The 26,274-nt window shown below is 36.2% G+C and overlaps 2 protein-coding genes across 4 annotated transcripts; both read right to left on the reverse strand.

The window, feature by feature from the left end:
* Positions 1-791: 791 nt before the first annotated feature.
* Positions 792-7,611, reverse strand: LOC147863676 (uncharacterized). The gene is made up of 7 exons (XM_087319599.1): positions 7,305-7,611; positions 7,041-7,110; positions 6,736-6,866; positions 5,330-6,506; positions 4,329-4,979; positions 4,125-4,232; positions 792-1,370 (listed from the first exon to the last, which is right to left on the reverse strand). Exons 1-7 carry the CDS (start codon positions 7,477-7,479, stop codon positions 1,187-1,189), a joined length of 2,496 nt encoding a protein of 831 aa, XP_087175725.1. The 5' UTR covers positions 7,480-7,611; the 3' UTR covers positions 792-1,186.
* An 8,788-nt stretch (positions 7,612-16,399) lies between these two features.
* Positions 16,400-24,762, reverse strand: LOC147863677 (potassium channel KAT3-like). 3 transcript variants are annotated; one of them, XM_087319399.1, is made up of 14 exons: positions 24,672-24,762; positions 24,250-24,439; positions 23,547-23,762; positions 22,214-22,372; positions 21,526-21,583; positions 20,728-21,045; positions 20,390-20,629; positions 20,213-20,311; positions 20,091-20,123; positions 18,459-18,644; positions 18,130-18,321; positions 17,648-17,723; positions 16,876-17,562; positions 16,400-16,790 (listed from the first exon to the last, which is right to left on the reverse strand). In XM_087319399.1, the coding sequence occupies exons 1-14, from the start codon at positions 24,685-24,687 to the stop codon at positions 16,636-16,638; spliced, it is 2,625 nt and encodes an 874-aa protein (XP_087175525.1). In that variant the 5' UTR covers positions 24,688-24,762; the 3' UTR covers positions 16,400-16,635. The 3 variants fall into 3 exon arrangements, with proteins under 3 accessions (XP_087175525.1, XP_087175528.1, XP_087175527.1); XM_087319402.1 differs by lacking the exon at positions 20,728-21,045; XM_087319401.1 differs by lacking the exon at positions 20,091-20,123.
* Between the last annotated feature and the right edge of the window lie 1,512 nt (positions 24,763-26,274).

Raw genomic sequence — 26,274 nt, forward strand, 5'->3', positions numbered from 1 at the left:
TTGTCGACCATCAAACACGTTGCTAGACAACGACACCATTGCCAACTAGTGGATTATTCCAATGGTAGTGAGAGGCTATAATATAAATAGTAGTAGCATCATCCTAGAAAATATTGAAGCATCTCCAATGCATTAATGTGCATTGAATTGATCACATGACTTTTTTCTTTGCATGCTATTGTGTTTTCAAACTCCCTACAATGTCTCTCTCTCTTCTTCTTTTTGAACACACAATCTCTCTCTCTCTCTCTCTCTAAGACGATAATATAATCTATCTATCTACTCTCTAAGTCGAGAAGCATATATTATAAATGCATCTTCTAGTGCTTTGGAAAGACAAATAAAATACCAACAATATGGCTGTTTCACAAGGTGGATACAAAAAAGTCAATAAATTTGTTCTATGTAAGTGTTTTTTGCGTAAGCCTACGTGTCTGTTTAGGCATTTAACAAGGTGAATACGTCCAATAAGTATTTAACCAACCGGAGAAAAAGAGATATATGTAAGCATGTTTTTAGAACCAAAATACTTGACATTGATAAAACCATCTACATTTGCAAAGATTCATTTTATCAAGGTCATTAAAAAAAGAAACAATTAATATTTTAGTCCAAGCTCGAAATGTCTAATCAAAATTTGAATTTATAACATTTCTAATCTTTAGAAGGATCCCCTGTTTTTACAAGGGGGTACAAGGGGGAGAATATTTACTAGACTAATATGAAGCTCCAACAACTTTGTCACATGCCATTTCTCTTGAAAGACAATACGAACTAAAGACAAAGACATGTCTATTGGAAAATGGCATTATTACAATGGGTACAAATACAAAGCTTGAGAAAAATACATCTCCACGTGAAGGAAAATAATGTGATCGGCAAAGAAGAAACAAATCTGACTTGTTTTGGAACGGAAATCAACATAAAGGAACTATACGAAAGAAAAAACAAACTCACAAGGGATCATCCGATTTAGAAGAAGATAAGACACTCAAACAAGGTGTCAAAATTGTACAAAAAATGGTAAGGTTGGGAATCGGAAGATTCGATCAAATGAATTTAAATTTTAAATAAAAAAGTGGTGGAGATGAATTCACATTCCCTCTTTTTGCTTCTTTTTTTACAAATTGTGAGATTCTTTGGCGGGAAACATTGCTCAAAAACGAAAAGAATCCCCATCGAAATTTCATTTCAATTCATTTCCATTTGGGGGATGCCGAAAGAAGCGCTTGCACAAGTTTGAGGAGTTCTTACCCCCAAAATTTATACTGTTGTGAAATTGATTAGAAATGTTATTGTTACACTTATTATTGGATTTGGGTGAGTTGCAAATTTTCATGTGTGACTTCATCTCTACTTTCACCTTCCTCCTGCAACACCAATTTAAGCAATTAGTGTTGACAAGTAATTATGTTAATTATGCATAAGTTCCTACCAATCATTTCATTAGCTACAATAATTGAAAGTATGTCCTTGTTAGTGTACTTTTGTGCATTAAATGATTATAAATTTAAGAGAACTCGAGAGTTATAAGCAATCACTGGACACCTTAATCACAATTACAGGTAAAACCATGTTTATCTTATTATAGCCGGTGTGACATGTAAGTTAAAGGAAGTTCCTCCTTTCCTAGGGGCAAGGGACAAAGGAGCTAGAATAATTGTCATAAAGACATTTTGTTCTTATTTCCTTGTGTATATTTTAATGTGAATGTCTTACTAGAGTTGGGAGAAGGCCCTTTTTTCAAAAGGACTATTGCTTTTGTCAGAGATGGACCACATAAAACACATCTATAGAAAAGATAAAAATACAAAACCAAAGAAAAAGGAAGATGAGATATTCACATTGTCTCGAAAGTATTTTGAGCAGATCTTGTTAAGTGTTTGCAATGTGTCCACATATTAGACAACATCTTTGTGTGCATGATTATTGCTCTGCATAGAATTCTAGAATTATCCGAGACATTATATTTCCTCTTGTTTGCTCTTCGACTACTCTCTTGGTGGTTTACGTTGTATCATCAAAAGCCATAAAGGTATGAGAACCCATGTTTTATCCTTAGCATGGGTGAATCTCCGACCATAGATAGTATTCCATTGTCATCTGATGCTACTTTTTTACAGTTATCTCTCCTCTCTATTTATAAATGCCTAATCCAACTATCTCTCTTTTGTTTCAAAAACATGGTGGGCTCATAGGTACATAAAAAGTTTGCCTCGTCACAACTTATTTGGATATTCCGTTTGAAGCTCGAGACTTTTAATCATACAAACATGTGTTTATTTCGTGGCACTAGTGTAACATGAATGCAACCTAATATGTTCGTGACAAAAAGATGAAAACAAAAGTAAAGCAAACCCATGCACTAAAATAATTTGCAAGTGGCTCAAAATTGGTTACTATGCAATGTTATTGCTTTTCAACATTTTATTAGGTTGCACATGAGAAAGTACCGACCGTTGTTTAAAAGACGTAAAAAGACATTAACAATACACTTGCAAATACCAATACACTTATGGTTAGCTTATACTATTGGTAATTTACGCGTTGCTATTACTTATAGATCGGGAAAGTGACATGTTCAATATGTGTAATACCAGTTTCCAAGGCTTAGAACATGGGAAGATAAATAACTTGCTAGATTGTATTTTTGTAATCTAAGAACTTTTTTAACGACAATATGAACACGTGTACTTTTAGCTACTTCTAAGCCAGAATCCCTCAAATTATAGAAAGTCGCGACTACTTTCGATTTAGCTTTTCGTTTAATTACACCATGATTCCTAGTGTTGTCCTTATTGTTTAGAGACTACTTTACCTGAACCCAATTAAATAAAGCTAGCATCCACATCAAGCAACTTTTAGTAACATCCAAAAAGTATTCTCTTTTGAATTTGCTTCAATATTCACCAACTGCAAATTGAAGTCTCTTTTTTTCCTTGGTCTCGACGTTTTTAAAACATTTCGAACGATCTTTGATATGGTTAAAGAGTTCGAATTTCTTTCTAGGTAAATGGCATTTCATGGTTGTGGTGTTAGACCACAAGGTTCTTGCAAGATTTGGTGTCCTAAAGATAAGGGATTTAAAGTGGTTACCTACTATGTAGATAATTGGTTAGGTTATTAGCCAAAGGTGCCAATTTATGGGCTAGCTATATTTTGATCTGCCAATGGTTGTCCCTATGTATGTAGAGCCCATCCACCGCTCTTAGTCCTCGGTTATCCCTTGGACTTCTAGTGCCTACCTTTATACTCACCTTTTCTATCTTGTCCCCTTTCTTCTGTTCTCGACACCCTCCAACCATTTGAAGTTGTTACATTATTTGTATCATAGGCTGGTTTCTGGTTCTAGCAGATGTCAAATCTATGCTCTCCCTAGCTTCATAAGAATGTCGAAATCTAATTCCTTTCCTCTATCATTCCCACTTTAATGTTGTTAAGGTTACGTTTGCATGGCCAACTAAACTTATAAAGAGAGTGTTACTAAGCAAAAAAAAAAAAACAGTCAAGACATGTCGCACATCATATGGTAAAAATCCACTTGTATTCGAATACAAGGTGGTCATAAAAAAGCTTCCAAAGCCGATAAGCTTCATTCCAAAGCTTTTAGTTCATTGCAATGGGGACAGGCACCTCTCTTCTGGATCGATCGATCCAAAACACAAGAATATGAAGCTTCATTCTAAAGCTTGGGGGGCACCTTTGGATCCAAAATACAAACATAATAAAACTGATAGTACTAAGGCCAATGCATAATATGATATGTCTGTGATTGGGTAGGCACTACTACTACCACTACTACTTCTACTACTACTACTACTACTACTACCACTACTTCTACTATTAGTAGTAGTTACAACTACTACTATTAGTAGTAGTAGTAAGTAGTTCAAACTACCACACTCCCTTGACATTACATTACATACAATGTGTGTGTGCATCATCTCCAACTCTCCACATTAACACTTCCACTTTGTGTAACGTTTTCGTAATGTTTTGATCCCTCAAAATTTTACCAAAACCAAGCAAAAAAAGCCATGGAAATACATTCATACAGTGCATAGAGAGTGAGTTTTTAGGGTTTAGGGTTTAGGTTTTAGGTTTTAGGGTTTGGAGACACTCACGGTGGACACTCTTGAAGGATGAGGTGCTCCAGTGGCGGTAACAGGCTCAGCCCCACCGCGTTCTGCAGGGTCCGCTCCCTCTCCATCTCCACGCTCATCGCCTGCCGCCTGTTTTTGGCCACATAAAACCTTCATCATCATCATTTTGTGGCTAACTACAGAAACGATTTCTGTTGTTTTTTTTCTTCTGATGAAGAATTTTACCTTTGGATATAAGTAGAAGGATGATCTTGTTGGTTCTGATGCTGCTTGGATGGCGCCGTGCCCAGGAGCTCTTCCCACAGCTGGGCCATGCTCCGATCGTAGCCGTTGCCGTTGCTATTGTTGGGGGATTTGGACTGGTTCTGGCCGTTGATCTGCACCATACAGCTGACCTCCCCCTCTGAGAAGGCCTTGGAAGGCATGGAAGAAGCCCTCTTCTGATGAGCGCTGGATCCAGCCTGACTGTTACGAGAATATGCCTGATTCGAATGATGGTGCTCCGATTTTGCACCTTGTTCATTCATCAGCAATTGCTTCAGAAACAGGGGAGATGCAGAGCCGCCCCCGAACTTGGATAAGCTGTGAATCTCGCCGCTCGCCGCTTTCTTCATGAAATTGGTCTTCCCGGCGCCATTGCCGGTGGGGTTCAACGGCTCCGTCCCCACGCTCTTATACACTAGCTCTGACGATGCCTTCGCGTTGGAGCCGGAATATGTGCTTATCTCTCCGCTCACAGTCTTGTTGTAGCCATTCCTTTGTGGTATGTGTATCAATGGCGGCACCGGATTTAATGATCCTGTCTCTGCTGCGCCCCCAACTGTGTTAGGGTTGTTCTGTGAGTACTCAGATAGCTCTCTGCTCCCATTAGCGCTTCTGTGGAAGGGGGAGGGGGGACCGAATTGACAGACAGAAATCAGAAGATTATCAGTAATCATTATAATGCTTGTTTTAAATCGTGGATTTTAAATGCAGTGCATTATTTATACACAAGTACAATATCTTAATGATATGGATTTCAATGGCATTAACACAGCTGTATACTCTGAGATAACAAAAGCATTAAATATGCACCCCCCTCCCCCCCGCCCCCCAATGATGCTATGGGTTTAAGACAGGTACATCAATCAATGCAATCAGTTACAATGGGCATTGGGGACTCAAATTATAATTAACTAACCTACATGTGCTTAATTACACTGGGCGTGTGATTAAAATGAATTTACCTGTCTGACATAGAGGCCCGCGCTACCGTAGCCATCGAATGATCGGCGGCAGCAGGCTGCCCATCGCTGTCGAAGCGGACTGAATTGGGTGCTTTGTGTTGCATTCCGGCTTTCATTGCTAATGAGGATGATGATGGCATGTTCCCATTCTGCAGGGGAGTTACAGGAGATGGCAAATTCGTGACCCCGACGATCGAGCCCGTGGAATAATCCCGGGTGCCCTGCAGCTCATGGTATAATGACCCGCCGCCGTTCCATAGCCTCCCATCCGAGCTTCCGTACGCGAAATCCTCGCCACACATTGCGCGTTCTGCCGGATTGTTGACACCATTGGATCGGAATTGGTAGAGTGCCATGGGCAATATCTGGTCCTTTATGTCTAAGCTCCCACAGGACATCAACTGTAACAAGCTTAGTGCCCCAGAATGCTTGCTTTTATTGTTGTTGTTGTGGCCCACATTATTATTACCCTTCCCATTTGCAGAAGTGGGGTCTACTAAGGGCAGTTTCGCGTGCCCTGATGATGATGACAATGCCGCCTCCGCCTTCATCATCGGGGAGCCTTCATTCTCCATATCCATCTGCGAATTCATCGAATTCATCTCGGCCTCTTTCGTCCAATTCCGCCCTGGCGTAGTTGTCTTGCTACCAAATTGACCCACATGATTTGTCGTCGTCTTCTCATTCATGACCACCACACCTTTCTCTTCATTAGAGCTACTACTTATATTATTAGCTAGATTGGACCTATTATAACTATTGTGATCGATATGACACTGCGATGATTCGTGATCTGGAGTAGCCGTAGGGTTGGCACCCGCATACGGATTATAGCTACTCCGGCTACTAATACCGATATTGTTGGTGTTATTGTTGTTGTGATATGGTGATGGGGCATTGGACATGGAGGCGACCGAAGGCGGGGAGTTTAGGTCCATCTTATTCAGCTCAGTCGCATGATCCTGATCTGTTTGTGTCGCGGCATCGGTTCCACACTCGGCCAAATTGTTGGCTGCCCCTTGCATCAATGCGGACACTAGTGATTCCGCCCCGTTTCCATCGCTTATAATACGGATCACAGGTTGCTTCGGTGGAGCACTAGACGAATTTGTGTTAATTAGAATCCCGGCATTATTCAGCTGATCTTTCGAATTAGGCCCCTTGTCTAATACCCCATCTGCATTAGAACGATTGAATGAATGAATATCGCGGCAACAAGGATTTAAAAAGTGAGGGATTATTTGAGTTTAGATTCGATAGAACCTAATCTAGTGAGATGGAGGGCATTAATACTGTCTGTATATTGATATATTAATCTTTAAGAAGCCTCTCCATTGGGGATGGATTTATTTAATGTTTAATCTACGAATCCCTGTTGAAATAGAATTTGCCAAAAAATTCCTCACCACTTGTAGAATTCCTAGAGCTGTTCTCTGTGAGGATTTCGGAGCCTTTGAGGACATATTCACATCCATTGGCCGGAAAAATCAGATCGTCATCGCACAAATCTTGCCAGACTGTCACATTCTTGTAGTTCCTGTTTGAGGGAGGAGAATTTGATCATCAAATGAAATTCTAACAGGATTGTGCAGTAATGATGAATTAAAAACCAATGTTTAGGGGGGGGGGGGGGGGTAGGGGGATCGAAATGAAAAACAAATAAATTGGCGGTGGGACGAGATGTTTAGATCATCAATTGAGCAAGATTTACCTTTTATATGACCAAGAGAATGCGGATGCAAGCTTATTGCCTCTGATCATGGCTAGCCTTTTCTTCACATCTGATGAGAGAAAGCAATTAGAGTATTTAGAATTAGTAATGTGAATGCAACAGATTCATTTAAATTCCAAAGTATGAGCAAGGCGCCAAAAATTATTCATCATTGGCATCAGTATCACTATCTTAATCATCAGGGGAAGAAGCATCAATTTAAGCAGGCTTTTTTGGAGTTATTAAATTTTTCATTTCCTGTACCTCTCAAGTATAATCCTTCATTTGGGGGTATGGAAACTTCAAGGAGATGAGGGTGTTCGAGCTGTCCAGATCGACTGAGGTAATAGACAACATGAACTTTGCGATTAGTCGCCACTCCATTGTTACCGCTGGAGCTACTAGTACTAGTGTTGATGCTGCTCATGTTGTTGGCCATGGCGTAGTCATGAAAGAGTAATGCAGAAGAAGAAGAAGAAGAAGAAGAAGAAGAAGAAGAAGAAACAGGGGATGAAGAAGCAGCAGAAGATGAAGAAGATGAAGAAGAATGATTGGAGAGAGAAACAGAGTAATTTGTGTGTGTGAAAAGAAGAAAACTTTCTTAGAAGAAAAGCAAAAAGAAAGACAGAGAAGAAGAAGAAGAAGAAGAATTGACCAACGACAGTGTGAAAAGGACAAAATACAATAATAATAATAGCAATAATATGTAAATCAATTATAAATAAAATGGTATATATGTGTATGTATGTATATGTATACATACATATCTATATATACATATGTATGTATGTATGTATGTATGTACATATACATTCATTCATTCATACATACACACGTATATACAATACATATGACAAAATACAAAAATTGAAAATAAAAATATACGTGCATACATATATAAATACATGTGTGTCTGTGATGATGTTTCCCTCCAATAACTTACCAAAATTTCTACATTTTATGAGGTATATGTATGTATATCATATATATGTATGTAATAATTAATGTATGTATGTGGGTGTCTCTCTTTTTTCTTTTTCTTTTTTTCCACTAAATCTATGTTTGTTTTTAAAACAAGATGATAATGCAAACCCTTAGCTATCTCCACTACTTCATTACTAGCGATATGGCCAGCCATTAAGTGCTCTAACACTAGATGACATAAATCTACCGCATATTGGGCCAACATCCCCCCCATACAAACTTAGGTGCGGAAATGGCCAAATCAAATTCCCTTTCAGCCTATGGAGTTGTTGTGGTGCCCCACGAAGTCCATCAAACAAGAACCCATTTCTAATGGTCCAGTTAAACCACATCCCCCCATACCTGAGGTAGTCAAACACCACCTGATATGATAGGGTGGGTAGAGCTCTCACACCATTAATGCAAACCCACTTGAAAGGTGACAAAAAACTTCCTATCACTGATGTCCAAATCTATGATACCACCTCCCAAATGGCTTTAGCAATCGAGCATGTAATGAACCTATGTCTATTATTCTCATCATGTGGGTGTCTCCTCTCTCTCTCTCTCTCTCTCTCTCTCTCTCTATATATATATATATATATATATATATATATATATATGGGTGTGTGTGTGTGTGTGTGTGTGACATGTCTCAGGCTCTTACCTATACATGTTATCAATCCTTTAAGCAGCCTCCGGCATATATTCATACTCACTCGCTTCTTTTCCGTCTCATTGCTGCTTTTGCCTGTCGCTCACCATGCACACCCTCTTTCATTTGTCGTTCCCCTCCTTCTATCCACTTTGTCTCTATCCATCGAGTACAATTGCTTCTTTTGTCCCTACCCCATTATGCTTTGTTACTTGCCTTACTCTCCACTGGGTTTCGAAAAGATTTAGAACATATGCCAATGGTGGGTTGGTTTGTAGTCGGACATATAAATATGTACATACACACATACATGTGGTAATGTATCAATTGATGTTTTTTCTATAGCATGCATACGTACAAAACAGCCATAACTAAGGGTTGTTAACCATCCCTTGTATTTTAAATTTCTAGACTCTTTTGCACATGAAGATAGATAAAAAAAGTCTCAATGTGAGTTATTCTTACCCTATGAAAAATCACTCAATCTTTTAATGTTGGGTGGCTGAATGTATGGCACCGAGTTTCAATTTACTACTGAAAAGTGAAGATGTCAACTTATGACTTGAAGTTGTTGGACACATATGATGATATGTCTACATTTCATGATGGTTTGGCCATGAAGATTGAAGCATTTTGTAGATTGTTTCCTTATTTTTGTTTAGACAACATCCTCTGTCACACACTCCCTTGTCCATCACCACATTTGAAGAGACTTCCAACAATAATCATCCTCGATATCCCTCAATATGTTGCCACACATTGTGCATTAGGTTCTACTTTGAATGTTCAAGATGTTTTCGTGATATTTTGAAGTTGCCACTAGCCTTTTTCCACCAATATCTTCTCACATACAAATTCTTTTAGGAACCATGTGACTAGGCTATTCACTACCTTTTTATTCAGGTTTTTATTATTATAGTTGATTTTATGTCGCTAGCTTTCACGCCATTTGGCCACAAGACAATTTGAATGGGCTTCGTGTCTTACTAATGTTTTGTTGATAGATAGATAATCTTTAGTATTGTCCTTGGAGGTCAAATATGACCTGTGGGAACAAATGTGAAATGTTCCATTGAAATTTTTGAATAAGTATCTCTTGATGTTCAAGAATTTCATTAAGGAATTTTATGATTCAAATTTCACAGTGCACTTTTTGATTGTGAGATAAATTTGTAGAAATTTGAGTGGATTGAAAATTTGTGCCTGTCAATGAGTATCCCCATCAATGCCCCAATGCACCACTCTCACATCAAATATGACCTGTGGGAACAAATGTGAAACGTTCCATTGAAATTTTTAGTATTGTTGATAGATAGATAATCTTTAGTATTGTCCTTGGAGGTCAAATATGACCTATGGGAACAAATGTGAAACGTTCCATTGAAATTTTTGAATAAGTATCTCTTGATGTTCAAGAATTTCATTAAGGAATTTTATGATTCAAATTTCACAGTGCACTTTTTTATTGTGAGATAAATTTGTAGAAATTTGAGTGGATTGAAAATTTGTGCCTGTCAATGAGTACCCCCGTCAATGCCCCAATGCACCACTCTCACATCAAAGAAAATGTGAGCTAAGTCATACTCATGGAATGATACAAATAGCTCTCATATGTATTAGAGAGTGCAAGTTTCCCCATTTAAAGGAAATATATGGTTTCTTAGTTCGGCGCAACATACATAATCTACTCTTTGAAACTTGAGCTTCACATTTTCCCCAAATGATTATACATTGGAGCTGCAAGAAAAAATAGCATTTAACCCTACATTTCATAGACTGTTGTTGGTGACATTTGACATGGATTTAGACAAAACATTCTTTTTGTCCCTCGTAACCTTTGTTCCACAATCCCTATTTTAGTCATGTCTATTGTTAACCCTCGCCTCTCTCTTAGAGATGTAGTCTCTCGTTGCAATTCATCATCCTTGCCATTATTTGAGCTTGTGCCTACGATTACAACTAATTAATTTTTCAAATGCGTCTAGTTTTTGACATTTTCCCAATTGCCCTTAACCATGTCTCATGCCATTATATGTACCATATTAGTGACCACATGGTCAAATGTTCTTCATTTCTTAACTATATGTGCTATTATTTGAGAAGTTAAATCGTCTTGTCGCTTTCACTACTCGACCTGGAGTATTCGGAGAAATGGTGAAAAGGCTAACAATTGGGAACACAAAAAAATGGGTATTAATAACTTTCTCCTAAGCATATATTGCATGTACAAAGTCGAGTTAAAATGTTGGAGATGGGCATACATTTTATTTTACTCATGTTAAATGTTAATAATTTGTTGTGAGGATGTATATCTATGTGATTATGCATTAATGGGTTTGATGCTCAATCACTGGTTGTTGAAAACAAATATTTGTCAATATTGTTTGGCATAACTAATTTTGTGTTTTATCAATTAAATTGGGATTCTATACTAGAATTATTTCATTGTATCCACTCAGTATTAATTGATATTACATCATTGCTTCAATCAATAGGGTGATCCACGCAATGGAGATGATGACACTTTATGATTTTTTGTCACCAACCAATGATATTCTATATCATGACATTTCAACTCACTAGTAATTCTTCATTACCATCACATTTCAACCTACTTGCTCATTCCGGATATCATGACAATTGAAATCTTGGATATATTTAACTCATAGGGTCAAATATTGCATTGGTTATTCCATTTTTATTTTGTCTTGAGGATTCACTATTAGCATGCTATTGTTATTATGACGGTGTTGTGAAAACTTTAGTGGGATGTCATCAATGATACAAAGTTGGAGTAATATGTGCTAAATAAGCATTGAACTTCTTGGCAACGTATGATTTTACTTCATGGAAAACTTTATAGATGACATAAAAGTCACTTAGAACTTTCATGTTGTGGATGTTTTCATCATCTTTTTCAAGTCTTATAAATCCTAATATAAACGTTTGAAATATTTATAATGGGAGGAAATTCATGAATTGATACATACTTGACATCTCATGAAATTGGTCACAGGCAAGGCTACCAACTTAGCAACCTCATGTATGCAATCGTGTCTGCTCCTTGATTGCATTATTCAAATCGAGTAATGCAGTGTGGTCTCTTACAAAGTGTAAATTTGTCATTGAGGAGCACTTTTTTGGTTCAAGAATATATAGATGGCCCTTTTCATATTAAAGAGCATAGCTCATATGTGCAGGCTTGCATTGGGTGCTCACAATCAATAGCATTCTATCCATACCATTGGGTCAATAACTCTTGTTGATGAGGTTGTCTTACGTTGAATATATTCTAGCGTAGAAAGCTTCAACTAACATTTAAATGCAACACATTAAAGGTAAACTACAATCTCACAAAAAATTGCCTTCAAGTGTGTATAGCCTATAGTTGATTCCTTGGCTAAAATGACAAGCATAGGTAGAATCACATGTTTGATGTCCATAGCAAATTTGGCAAGCTCACATAATTAGAAAGGTTGTATTTCTTTATGTTGGGGCATTCATGAGAGTCTAATATATGTGGTAGCTTGGAAAGAGACTTTGTTAGAGCTAAGGCAAATTATTGGGAAAGTATGTCATATACCTTAATAAGTTAATGTTTTCAATTGCACTATCCCCAACAGATTCGTAACTTATTTAAAGTTTGGTAAGAGCCTTTTTGCGGTGCTATTTATCGCTTAAATGGACACACACACATATTAATGTAAGGTCGAGCTTGGTCACAACAATGTCTTTTGCCTTTCCCAACGTTATGGAGCCATTTTGCCAAGTTCCTTAGTGAGAGTTTTCACGACCCCATAGTGTTACCTATCGACCTTCCCACATGTGCCAAACAAAGAATTGGCGCAATTAAATGTGAAAAAATTAGAAATATAGAGTTACATTGAGAAGCAACCAAATTTTTCTAGAAACAAAATTGTATTGATATAGAAAAACATATACAATTTGTATTTCATGAGACCAAATGAATCGAAAGTGTCGAAAAGGAACAATATGGAAACACTTAATCCTCTTCTTCTTTCAAAAATAAAAATCTTAGTTTTGCAATAATCTTGTTATATACTTTAGCTCATGAAAGGATTAGGAATTATTGGGATACATATTAATGATGAGTAGAAGACCGATCTCTTGTTGCCTCACGGCTTTTGAAGACATATAAATGTGATTGATTCTATCAATTGTAAAGAGATGAGTAGAAGACCAATCTCTCGTTGCCTCACAACTTCTAAGGACATATAAATGTGATTGATCCTATCAATTGTAAAGACATAGGATTTCGGTAAAATCTAATGAGGGTAGAATAAGCTAACTATAAAGCCTATTGTTCATCAAATACAAAATGGGGGGGGCTTATAACAAACACTATAGTTGATCCAACACATTACCCCTAAGTTTTGAGCTTCCACACCTAACAAAAGTGTGTGTGTGGGGAGGGGGGGGGGGGTCTACTACCATCCTTAAATATTTTAATATATTCGAACGGTAAGAACCAAAACAAATTTAGTTAACTCGTAGACCAAGGACCAACAACAAACTTAACGTCTTTATTTAACTATTGGATCTAAGCATGGGTTCCACAACTAATAAGTTTATCCTTACTTGGACATCTACAACACTCCGATGCCCCTTCAAAAAATAATATAGCTATCACAACTTTTTAGCTAGTAGATCAAAGTGATGGATTTATGAAGCACAATTGACATGGATCATAAGTCCTCATTGAACAAGTCAATTATAATATTGGACCTCCCCAATATATGCCTTTTTCTTTTTCAAATGAAGACATGAACATAATTTTTTGTTCACAATTAGAGTTGGAGTAAAATTTTGCCAAATAAAACATTAGGAGCCAAATCACACTACATCAATCATTATATTACTAATTCTTATGTTCAACAACTGTATGAATGGCCGGCTATAGATCCACAATATGATGGTGTAGCAATGATGCATTTTTTTTTGTAGCATTAATGATGTAGATTAAGTCTCCAATACCAGATTTGTTATTGAGGTCATTGTGAAAAGCCTTCATACGATTAAGTTATAGATCATGTACTCACATTAATGCTTTCCTTAAAAAAATCGCTTTGAAAGATTGACATTTTTTTAGCTTCATATTGCATCCATTACAAAAATGGTTCATAATCTTCCTTTTAGATCATGGGCACAAAAAGTTTTTTCCTCAAAATAAATAGTTTCACAACATTGAAGTTGACATTTTTCCACAATGAAAACAATAGCACTATTGACAAAGCAATCTTAATAAAGGGCTAGAAAGAGGCATTATATATACATAAGTGCATAGTCGTCTTCCAAAAATTATTCCTTCATTAAAACTGCTCTTTGCTTGTCAAATAGAGCTTTTTCAATAACGCCATTCACAACGATGTTTGTTGTGTTTGATTGCAATTTGCCACCTATTTCATGACTACATTGTGGATTGTTGGAAGGTAAATTCCTTCATTAAAACTGCTCTTTGCTTGTCAAATAGAGCTTTTTCAATAACGCCATTCACAACGATGTTTGTTATGTTTGATTGCAATTTGCCACCTATTTCATGACTACATTGTGGATTGTTGGAAGGTAAATTCCTTCATTAAAACTGCTCTTTGCTTGTCAAATAGAGCTTTTTCAATAACACCATTCACAACGATGTTTGTTATGTTTGATTGCAATTTGCCACCTATTTCATGACTACATTGTGGATTGTTGGAAGGTAAATCTAGCCCATCCAATCCATCATCAATCAATGATATTTTCACAATGTCCTTATAAACAAACTTCTATACCAAAGTCTTGACAATCTCCGCCATCATGGTGAAAGCTCCTTTCCCAACAATGGGAGGAAATTTGCGCGAACAATGTCTGTAATAAGTTCTAAGTTATATATAGTCCTCGTCTTTCCGAGTGTGTCAATGAAGGTTTCGTCCTCGTCTTTCTCCTTATCGACAAACATCAACATGCTCTTGTAGCCAAAGTTATAGCTCTAATACAAAAATTAAACTTTCATATACCCGCAACATTTAGAGCTTCCCAAGACACATACAAAGTTCAGTATAGTTTTTCACATGCACATCTAATTCTTCGTCTAATAAGTCGTTTATTCCTAGGCTTGTTTCTATATCTATAATCTAGTTTTAATACCCATCCGCCCACCTTTTTGAGAACACATCTTCTTTCTGTAGGCCAAAGTATGCATTATTTGAGTAAAATGGTATTCATGCACCAAATGTAGTAACAATGAAGCAAGCTATAGATGTAATTCACTGCAAGCATTTTTCATGTTTGGTGTGTGGGAAAAAATGTTCGCTTTCTACTCTGCAAAAAAGTATGATGAGCAACACGAAGAATATGATGATTTTTGGACGAAGTGAATGGAAATGAAACAAGCATGAAACATTACAATAAATAAAGTAAAATAAGAAAACGAAGGGAGAATGCACAACATTAACAGAAAGTATATTAACAAAATGGGGGATAATTATACAATGATAATAACTAATTAACCATATAATTAAACTATAATCAAGTATGAATTGACAACTAACACAAGTTTTTCTATCATTATGACTTCAATCTGAGGAATTCTCCTCCACTGTCTTCATCAATACTCATTACTTCATGTGGTTTCACTGGATGATGAAAATTTTGAACAAAAAGCAAGTCATGATTAGAATATGTCCACCCCGAGTTGGAGGGTAACAAAAGGTTGTACACCCAAGGAGGTATAATACAATTCTATTAGCACATGCACACCTTAATTAATCAACTAGCCACAAGTGATTATATGGTTTGGGTGGAACCAATGTTTATGTTAATGGATGGTTTTATATACACAAATGCAGACATCTTGGGAGATGTGCATTAATTGCTCTCACGCCTAGAAATCAAAACTTAACATTCTTAGCAACTTCTTATGAGCCTTTAAACCAAAAACAACTACCGGAAAGTAGTTAGACTACTCTAGGTAGTGACATTCCATCAAAGTTGCAAAACAAAGGGTGAAAACTTTCCACTTAGGTAAAGAGGCAATGGCCATTTATAACTAATAAAGATACTAAATCACCTTCTAGGCAATAAGCTTGGGTGTTGTCAAACTCTGCTAAAGAAGTTGGGTTGGAAGACAAATATACCATTGGCGTATGTTTTCTTTTCCAATTACTTATAATGGACATGGAGAGTTTGTGCATGCCTTTATGAAGAGATGCAATGTAAGTGAACTTGACATGTGTCATTCAAGGGCCTTCACACACTTTGTCCCATAATCATGAGAGGACCAAACATGAAGAAGTGTTGAGAGAGGGAGTTATTGTTTGTAGGAGGCATCCTCTTGGCCCTTGGGAACCATATTGTCCCAAAGGGAAACAACGGGAGACCATAAGGAAAGAGACTATGATCATGGTTCAAAATTGAACAAAGTCCAACATGTAGACAAACTTTTGTGAGAAAGACATCCAAAAAGGGACAATTTTGATTTTGATTCATCATACATTTCCTACTCTAATGCATTTCCAACTAATGGTGATTAGTGTAAGCCCAACAATTTTAAGATAAATATATAGTAAAATAATAAATCTCAAATTAAAATTCTCACTAGCAATATTTCCCATAAAACTCCGGATACTACCATCGTGTACTATCAATTAAATCAAACACTGCAGTAAAATACGAACAAATAGGAATCTTATTAGTGAAAAGATCAAACATCTGCTTACAACAGTGTTTGCCAATGGATATCAAGTGATGTAAATTCAAATTCCCTTATGAAGAAAAAAAACCGTGCCATGCCACTATAGGATTTCATTACTTTTCAATCGGAAGAACAAAAAACCCTATAAGTGAAGACATCTTATGAATGTCATCATTATCAAATAGAAACGATAAACAACAAATTTTCATATTATATGTCATCATGTCCTTAGAACTTCAGGTTGTTCGTGAAACAGAGGTTGATCTCACTTCCGTATTCCAGCTTAGCTAATCTTTTGATTCGGCACAGGGTCTTGTTATGCTCTCAAATTCCTCCGCATCAACAAGGTACAACTTGTCATTTTCTCGCACAACATCGAGAGATTCAATTTCAGCCAACCCATCATTTAAAATCTTTATTGGAGCATAGTGTAGTTCTTGTCCTGATAGCAAATGGAAACATTAGCGAAGAGATTAATTGATAGACATATTTCGACAAAGGTACTGAAATGCATATATACTACTTACGGGCAAACTGAAAGAACTCCTCTAACGATCTAGGAAGATTGATAAGAATCCCGATTTGCCTCTTCGAATTACATCCTTTGGGATGATATTGATAAACAGAAACACGAACTGGATTTTCTTTCTTAGTGGGGCCATTTTTCTCTCTAGCATGGGAATACGAAGGAAGAATACTCATTATGGAATTCTCGTAGTAAGGTACCCTCCGAGGATTCCTCTGTACAGACCCTAATGATAAATTCTTGTTTTTTAATGATGGAATTCTTGTGACCTGTACATCATCTTGATCAACCTTATTTCTATTCTCTGAAGAGTTATATTGGCTCTGGCAACAAAGGCTAATGAGGTCTTCTTGTTTTTGCTTCTCAGCTAGATCAATAGGTTTTGATCCCCGAGCATCAGCTTTATCAAGACTGGCTCCACATTCAATTAGAAACTTCGTGAATTCTAGATTGCTTGTTACAATTGCTGTGTGAAGTGCAGTGGAGCCATCCACATTCATTGCATCGATGTCGGCTCCATATTTTAATAGGTCTTTTAAGATTTCAATGTTGTTAGTATCCACAGCTCTACAAAGAAATTCTCCTTCCATTCCCGGTGTCAAGCGGGCTCCATGTCTCCATAATAGTTCGGCCACACATTCATGGCGTGATAGTATAGCTTCATAAAGAGGAACAGTGCCTTCATCATCTGCAAAGAGGAAACAGAAATGTCTTAAGTCTATACTGACGGGTTCTTTGATTCAATGTTGATAACATATTTACGAGTTCCATACCTTGGATGTTAGGTTCAGCTCCATGGCTTAAAAGAGTTTCAACACAATCTTCGAAACCATTGGATGCTGCAATATGCTTAATTTGACCAAGGCCCGCCCCCAGACAAAGAAAACATAAAGTTAAGAGTGCAGAGAGGAAATTTCAGACATTACTGCAAGCACTGGATTGGGTTTAGAGTTAACAGGGAATTTTCAAGAATATCCTTGACATTGGGCGGGATACATGAACACTAAACTACGCCCTTGGTCAGAAAGGGTAATGTTATAGTTCAGGCATGTTGCTAAATGCCACTATAAATGATTAATAGAATTAGCTTACAGACTAATGTGATGAATGACTTCATATATTTATTAATTAACCCCAGTGCAATCATCGTTAATCTCTCTATAAACTATGACTAGTCATCTACAATGGCATTAAGCAAGAGCCACATTTACATTTTATATTTAAGAGAAATTTGCCAGTAATTTCAGCTACTAACCAACGGGGTGCGTCCACAATAATCTCTGGTGTTCAGATCCCTTCCTCTACTTAAAAACTTCAATAGAAGTTTTTTATCTCCCCTCGATGTGACTAAGCATAAGCTTAATGACATGCCTGTCCCAACCTCTGTAAGTATTGACTCTTCTTTTGAGAGTCCCAACAATGATGAGATTTCTGAATCTTGCAAAAACTGGTAAATGATGATGATGATGATGATAAACATTGAATAAGCGTTAATAAAATGCCAGAGAACTGACTAGAAGAATATAATAAGAATCTCCTGCTAAACAATGGGGAATTTTGAAACATATATGTATTGAAATAAACCTGGTAAAGGTTGTCAATCACAATCTGCCCATCCACAGGATTGCCTTGTACAATGTTTAGAAATGTATTACGATCAACACGCAACAGTTGAGAAAGTTTGCTACTTCGCACTGTATAAGGTTGTGGCCTATAACATAAGGCTCCAATCTCTCCGATCACATCGCCAGCTTTTGCATTTCCAATCACCTAAAGCGAGAAGCAAAAAATCAGTAAGTGCGTAAAAAAGAAAAGAGCTAGTTTCCTTTAAACAAGATAATGTAAGAAGTGAACAAATGACACAGTTAAGACATCAACTGAACAACAAAGAAACACAATAAGGATGTACATATAAAAAGTCTTCCAAGTAATGCTACAAATAGTGGCACAAAAACATATATGACCATATAAAACGACAACAGTTCTCAAATAAGATCATGTGAATTCAAAAAATGAAATGGGTAAGATATAAAACCAAACAAAAGATATTCAATAAGCTGCGATGAAAGCGATTGACATTTTTGAGTGATGGAAGTAATAAAGGTATATAATAACCTACTGGATGCTAGGAGATGCTCTTACAGATCTCTATGTAAATGTCTTTACTGTCAAAAACTTGGGCCAGTGGTTGCGATCTTGCTCAACAGCTCATTCACCTGCAAATGAGAGTGTTTACATTCTTTTAATGTCCTTAAGTTGTGCTAGTCGTTATTTTGAACCTTTCTTTTCTGAGATGCTCACTCTCATCAAGCACTTATTATTTTCCATTCTCCATTCTGAGTGTTTGCAACTCTTCGCCTCATTACCAACCAATCGCAAAACTGATAGCAAATTGACATTATTTTGTTGCTTTCCGTCAGATCCTAAACCATTTGAACTATACCACCATCAGAACATGGAGATCCAAACAATAGACTAGACTATATGCAGTGTGGTAGTGAGGGTGGTCTAATATGATAGTGGTATAGCCTCTCAATTTAAAATTTCAACAATCATATTGACTACCTCCCAGATATCACATCCTCCAGCACTCCAAACCTATATAGTAACCTACTAGATGAGCTAGATACTATCATATTTTATTGATTCTATAACTATACCATAAAAATAGTCTGCTTTGTTAGACTAGGATTCATGCATCAGTAAATTTTCCTATTTCATACTTCTCTTCCACAGTATGCTCTAGGATTTGTATCATTTGCTGACAGGGGCCCTGGTATAAAATGTCAGTATAACTTTCTTAATTTTCTGTGGGAAGGATCCTTCTAATACTTACATTCAAGAGTATTAGTAATGTCATTTATCTATTGACACAATCCATCCTCGTGATTATAGAGAAATCTGTTTCATCTCAAATGCATATACCATTGAGCATGTTTTAATAGCTCGCAAAACATATATTATAGCATGCATATCAAAGACAATAGGATTTTAGAAATGAACAGAAAACGCAAAAATATCCCTAACATTTTAGTATTCACCAGAGTACCCCTTACTGTTCAATAATGTCCAGACTACTCCTCTGTAGTATAAGATTTCCTAGTGCAGCAAGGTATTCTGATGATTATTGAAAATTTAAGGGTTCTCTAGTAAATACCCAAGAACTTGGGTATTTTGGTTTCATGTGCTTTTTAAAAATTGTATGGAGTAACTTGCCCGTTCATTGCTACCCTCTTTTGCGCGTAGTTCCTATATAAACAAGAAACCAACATGATGGAATTTTGATATTACCTCAAAGAAACTAGTTTGTTCACAGTTTATCTCATAACAAGACTTACTACTGATCCGGATGCTAATACATAAAACACAGTGGGTGCCTCATTGCAAAGAATGATATCCTCTCTCGGTGGGAAATACTCAGCTTTCATTTCTGCCACCTTTAGCAGGAGATGGATTTGCAATCAGAGAAGTCACACAAAAATTATAAAACAGAGATTAACCTGAAAGATACATACCAGTTGCAGCAAGAAGTCATAGGAAGTTCCCTGGAACAAGTATACCTTCTCTACAGTTTTTAAGAAGAGATGCTGAGCAACACTACAACGAATGGCCTTTGGTAAGATCGACATGATTTCCTCTTGCTGAAGATTTTCAGTTCTAAACTTCAGCCTCATATGGTTCATCATCTGACCTCTCAAACTTGCTGTGAGATGGTTACGTGATGCAAAACTTGAAACAGCCTGAATTGAATCTCTCTAAAAATAGATCATTAAAAATAAATTAGAATCTAAACAAGAATACAAGTTTCATGTATTATAAACAGTATTTAGAATCAAAAAATTATCTGACATACAAAGTTTCTTGTGCGTGCTGTCACATGCACAACCAGATTGGTCATGTTCCCAATAAGATAGGCCGTTAAACTAAGATTGAAAATCATGTAGAAAGAAACAAATATCATTTCATTGATATTCTCAGCATGCAGATCACCATAGCCAACTGTTGTCAGTGTTGTGATTGACCAGTACATAGAATAAACATATCTAATGGAAACTCTTTCATTTTTAAAATTCGGCAAGACTGCCCCAATCCATGTCAGGGTATCAGAATTGTGCCTTTCTGCAAGCACATAATAGAAGCATGCAGCACAGTGCACGGCCAACAGTGTAACCTGAAAAAACCAAGATGTCAGCTTAACGGTGACGTGAAATCACTTGATTTTGTGAGAAAGTTCGTTCTTCTCTAACTAATTTGAGGTAGTGGAACTACACCCTATGATCGATAGACGGAAACATGAAGAATAAAACCACAATACAATCAGTGTGGCATTGTGACTCGTGAGTCAGTCTATTGTTTTGGAAGCCTCAGTTTGAAAAGTGCTGTGTGAAAACACCTGAACTTTTTGAAGAGTTTTTTAATAGAAAAAGAAATTGAGTGCGTCTCTCTCTTTCTTGATGTCTATGAGAGCACATCTACTGTTTCCCTACAAATCTTCTTACACGGGTTATGTACCCTTAAAACCCCTAGTTTCTTTTGAATTCATGATATGCTAATGTATAAAAATGAGTGAAGGAGAAAAAAATATTATATCTATGATCTTTTCCAGTACGTCAAAATATTTCAAGCCTGATAAAACCTTTTAATCACTTACAGAAAGTAGTTTCAAGCATCTGATCCAAAAATAATTGACATGAATATCTTTTTCAAGCCTGTGATAAAAACAACAGAACTTAACACTATATTGTAATTTCCATATAATAAAGCTCAATTGTAGACGTGATCTTCATTAGCTTTTAAAATTGCTCCCAGATTAGATCAAACTTGTTTTGCCCCGTTTAACAATCAAACAAACTTGTAAATGCTGATGTTATGATGGGTTATTGCATCAGATTATATAAAAACATGACTCTCCCTCTTATTTAACTACAGAATCTTTGCATTTAAGGAACGATTTACAAACTATCTGCACACTCCTAAAAGTCTTCTTGTCATAATGTCTATAGCTCATGTTCTCCATCCATCTTTTCTCCAAACCTCTTATTCAAACTCTTCATTACCTCAATACAACTGTCCTTTTCTTTGTCTTTTTCCTCATCTTCAAACCAATTAATTGCGAATTCAACATGTTTCTACACATATCTCCCTCTAACCATATGTCTCTACCTTCACAATCAAATAAGTTATGCTCTCTCCACCCGAATCTCCATAGTGTGGTTCAAGAAGCATCATGTTCACATTCTTGAGCTTAAAAGATTAATGAAAACTATGCCTTGCTTCTTAAATACTTCTGATTTTATCTAGAAAATAAATACATAGTTCAACAAACCAAGAGTCTTTACCTAGAAAACAAACTATTGACTCGTCGAAGCCTCCAAAGGCGCATCATGTTTAGCAGATTGTATGTAAGTCCTCTTCCAAGTTTGCCAGTGAAAAGGAGTGCAAACGCTTGAAATGGAATCGATGAACATACATCGAGTACGAACCATGTCGATATGTATCTAGTTTTAAACCCAAATATCATGTTTCATAACATTCAATTTGTACCATAATCTTCTAGACTAACATAGATATTATGTGTAAAAGCACAATCTATGATGTGCACACTACCCTTGTTATTATAATATTTGAAACATCAAAAAATTAATTAACGGCTCTGCTTTGGGGGATTTATCATATTTATAATCTTGCTTATAATACATTCATCATTCTGGGATTGATAGAGGTCTCATTTCCATTATCTAAAGGACAAATCAAGCTGTACAATGATTGTGAATAGAAAACAGTAAATAATCAGAACAACCAATACTAAAGAGACCCTGGCCACCAATACTAATAGTAAGCAACAATCTCCTTGGCATGGGTGAAGAATATCAGAGTTTAACATACATAATTCATTAAGATGAACCCCCGCAATATTTGGTGAAAGATGCTATGTCATGAAACAAAATTGGTAACAAGCATGATGTCGCCGATTTTAAAAATAAATGAGCATCCATAGTAGGATCTACACTAATTCGCATATAGCTCCAATATTGATTCTGGACTATGTCTTGTATGGAAACATGGTGGGATCACAATGTGTCACTACTAAATTTCCAACGGGAACTGCTGACCCAAAAGGTTGCAGTAAATCAACGATTCTACATCAAGCTTGTTTACACATAGTAGAGCCAAAATATGATTCTATGCATAAACATACAGAGCATTATCAACAAACTTATATCAGGAAAGATAGTCAATAAGTCTGTACAGTATATGTAATATACAATTGCATATAAAGCTCATGTAAACAATATAATAACTCGTGTTTGGCAGATTGTATGTAAGTCGAATCTGGGCATAGATAGTGAAATGAAAATTAAAATAATCAAATATTTTAAAAAACATGTACAGTAAGAACAAATGGCTTCTAGATAGTGAAGAACGTTAATGGGTCTTCCAAGATAATAACTTGTTCAACAGTCCACAATCATATTATACCAAGGAAAATTCTTAAATTGGCAATCCACAAAATCTATTCGCTCATAAATTGTGCCTCAAAGAAATTAATGTGGAGAATAAGAAAAAGAACAACTAATTACAATTATAGATCAATGCATAATGCAGTATATAGAAACATAGATTTCACACAAAATTCTGACAAAACACGAAGAAGGATAGAACAGAGGATACCTTGCCGCAATCTTTGGCATTTGATAAACAAGAACATATGTTCTTCTATCCAAATAAGCCACAAAGAAAGTTAAGACTATGTCCAACAGGAAGAACACGTCAACACAGAAATCAGCTGTCTGGAAGTGTTTCGGAAGGTCGGGTGCGTACGCAAACTCAAATGGAGAAATCCAAGCTGAGTATATAACTAGAATAATGAGAAATCTTTGCCACCATCTGCCAACAAAACATTAAAATGTGAACATCGAAATACATAATCCTTTAGCAAGATATGTGTCCACAATTTGCTTTTAGAATTAGACCATTGGCAAACCATGTGTCCACTATTTGGGTTTGAGTTAGATCATTACCAAGTTATGTGTCCACAATTATCTTTGAATTAGAGCATCATATGTAAACCCTCTATGTCATGCGCACATTCAAATGTGCCATTAATTTCCCCTTATTTGGAGAAATTCGACAAGAATTAAATGCATCTCTTTCTACAAATTGAATCCATCAGTATACATCCCATATTATAAAAATAGCCCCTTATATGGTACCCTTCTGGACGCAAAAAACTAAAGTAGAAAGTGACTTTTTTTAAACAAAGTATTTTCCATTCCAAACTCACGTAAAATACTTACTGTCATATTTCATGATGACCTGGGCCCACCCAGATCATTAGCTACAAAAATATCGGTACCAGCTGTATTAGTTTTACCTGTATCGGATATCATATGGAGAGATTATGTGTCTGGGCAGCTGAAGGTAATTGCTGCTTCGAGCACCAAGAGAAGGAAGGAGGCCACTGGAGAAGCTGTGGTAACTTGCATCCATGGAAGGTGTAACACCAGTTGCATTTCGATCTCTCTTTAGCATTTTCCACAGTGAGTTCAGAACCATCTTCATGACTACAGGCCATTGATGGCGTTCGTGATATTAGCAAGGTAATAAACCTCATCATCATTATATGTAAACCCTCTATACGTAAAAAGATAAAAAGAAAAAACATTCTACTTGATGACATTAAAAAGAACACGACAACTTTGTGTACAGAAAACATTTTCCATAAATCACGATGACTTTAACCCACCCAGATGATAGGCTACAAAAGTATTGGTACCAAATGTAATTTTGTTTTACCTGTATGGAGGATCATATTCAGAGATTGACGTGATTGAGCAGCTGAAGATGAGTGAATGGTGCTTCAAGCACGGAGAGAGGGGTGAGAAGAAGCTATGGAAAGCTTCCAAAAATGTCTTGAACCAACCAACCAACCTGCTCAGGGTTTCGATGAGTCAGTCCTTCTCATAACTTCAGTTACGGGGAGACATACAGACACAGGAACTACCAGTCTACCATTGTGACTTTATGTCTTCATTCATTGCCTTTCTATATTCGCTGACATTAGAAAAACATAAACACGAATCTCAGGTCTACGCCTCGTTTATGCTTGTTAAGAGATTTTGATTAGACATCAATGGAATCTCATAAAATAAGATCAAATCTTTTAACTCTTCTCAATCAGTGCAAGTTTACTGATCAATCAATACAGACTGACTTCCCTCCTCATTGGCCTTGCCAATAATTTGAGGAGACAATTTCTCTTAGATCATGAAAATGAGATATATTTGACACAATTTGGAGACTTTTTTTTAGTCTTCAAGAAACTTTGCAAAATTTGACTTTTGAGGTTTTAAAAATTGGACTGCAAGATTAAATCTCCACATATTTATGTCTCCTTGATGGCATACACAACCTATCACAATTGCAGATTTTCATGACCGACTTGTAACGATCAACCATTAAAAAGGGAAAGTCCATATGAAGTTCGATAAGGTCACACATAAGTCATCAATTTTGAATGAAGCAAACTACATTTTCTGAAGTTCTCAAACATTGTATAGAAATTGAGACATTATGAGAAACAAATGGCTTTTTTGCCAAAAAAGTAGCTACTTGAAATTTTTACAGAAAGACTATACAAGCTGGCTTATATATAAATCGGGAATCACCCCCCGAAAAAAAAGGCTTACTAATAATCATGTGTGCTTCCATGTGCAAACATAATAGCATTTTATTTGAACATGTATAACCAAAGATCAATGATTTAATGATCATCTATGTATAATTACAAATGCATAATTTTGTCAAACATTATCAAGATGGTTTGGTGACATGTGAAGTTTGAGTTGTGCTTATCCTTTCCTAGATGTTTTTCCCCTTTTTTTGGTCCAAAAAAGATACTACATTACTATTATGAAACGCCCTAAGGCTATTCGTGCCTTTTAGTAATGAGCCCCTTTCATGCCATCTAGGAGTCCAAAGGAATATTTATTGGACGGATTTCCTCTCCTAAATGAATTGATTAAATTCTGAGTGACTCATCCATTAATATGATTGATTTTAAATCATAATCCGACAAAAGAAATCAATTATTGTAGGACAATAATCGTAGGTTAAATTTAAATATGCATCTTCGAAAATAAAATCAATCCCGTAATATGATTGATTTTAAATCATAATCAGTCAAAAGAAATCAATTATTGTAAGACAAAAATAGTAGATTAAAAATAATTATGCATCTTCGGAAATAAAAATTTGTAAAGGTTATCTTCAATAAAGATATTAAGAAATTAAAAAAACCATTCTTCATATGGTTGACATAAAACAATCTTTTTTAAGTCGATACATTGTATAATATCTCCAATTAAAATATTTGAGATGGCAGGCTGCAACTTTGTGA

Source organism: Azolla caroliniana, unplaced genomic scaffold, assembly GCF_043228905.1.
Source record: "Azolla caroliniana isolate FFs.n. ecotype wild unplaced genomic scaffold, voAzoCaro1.0.p SCAF_5, whole genome shotgun sequence".
Taxonomy (NCBI): Eukaryota; Viridiplantae; Streptophyta; class Polypodiopsida; order Salviniales; family Salviniaceae; genus Azolla; species Azolla caroliniana.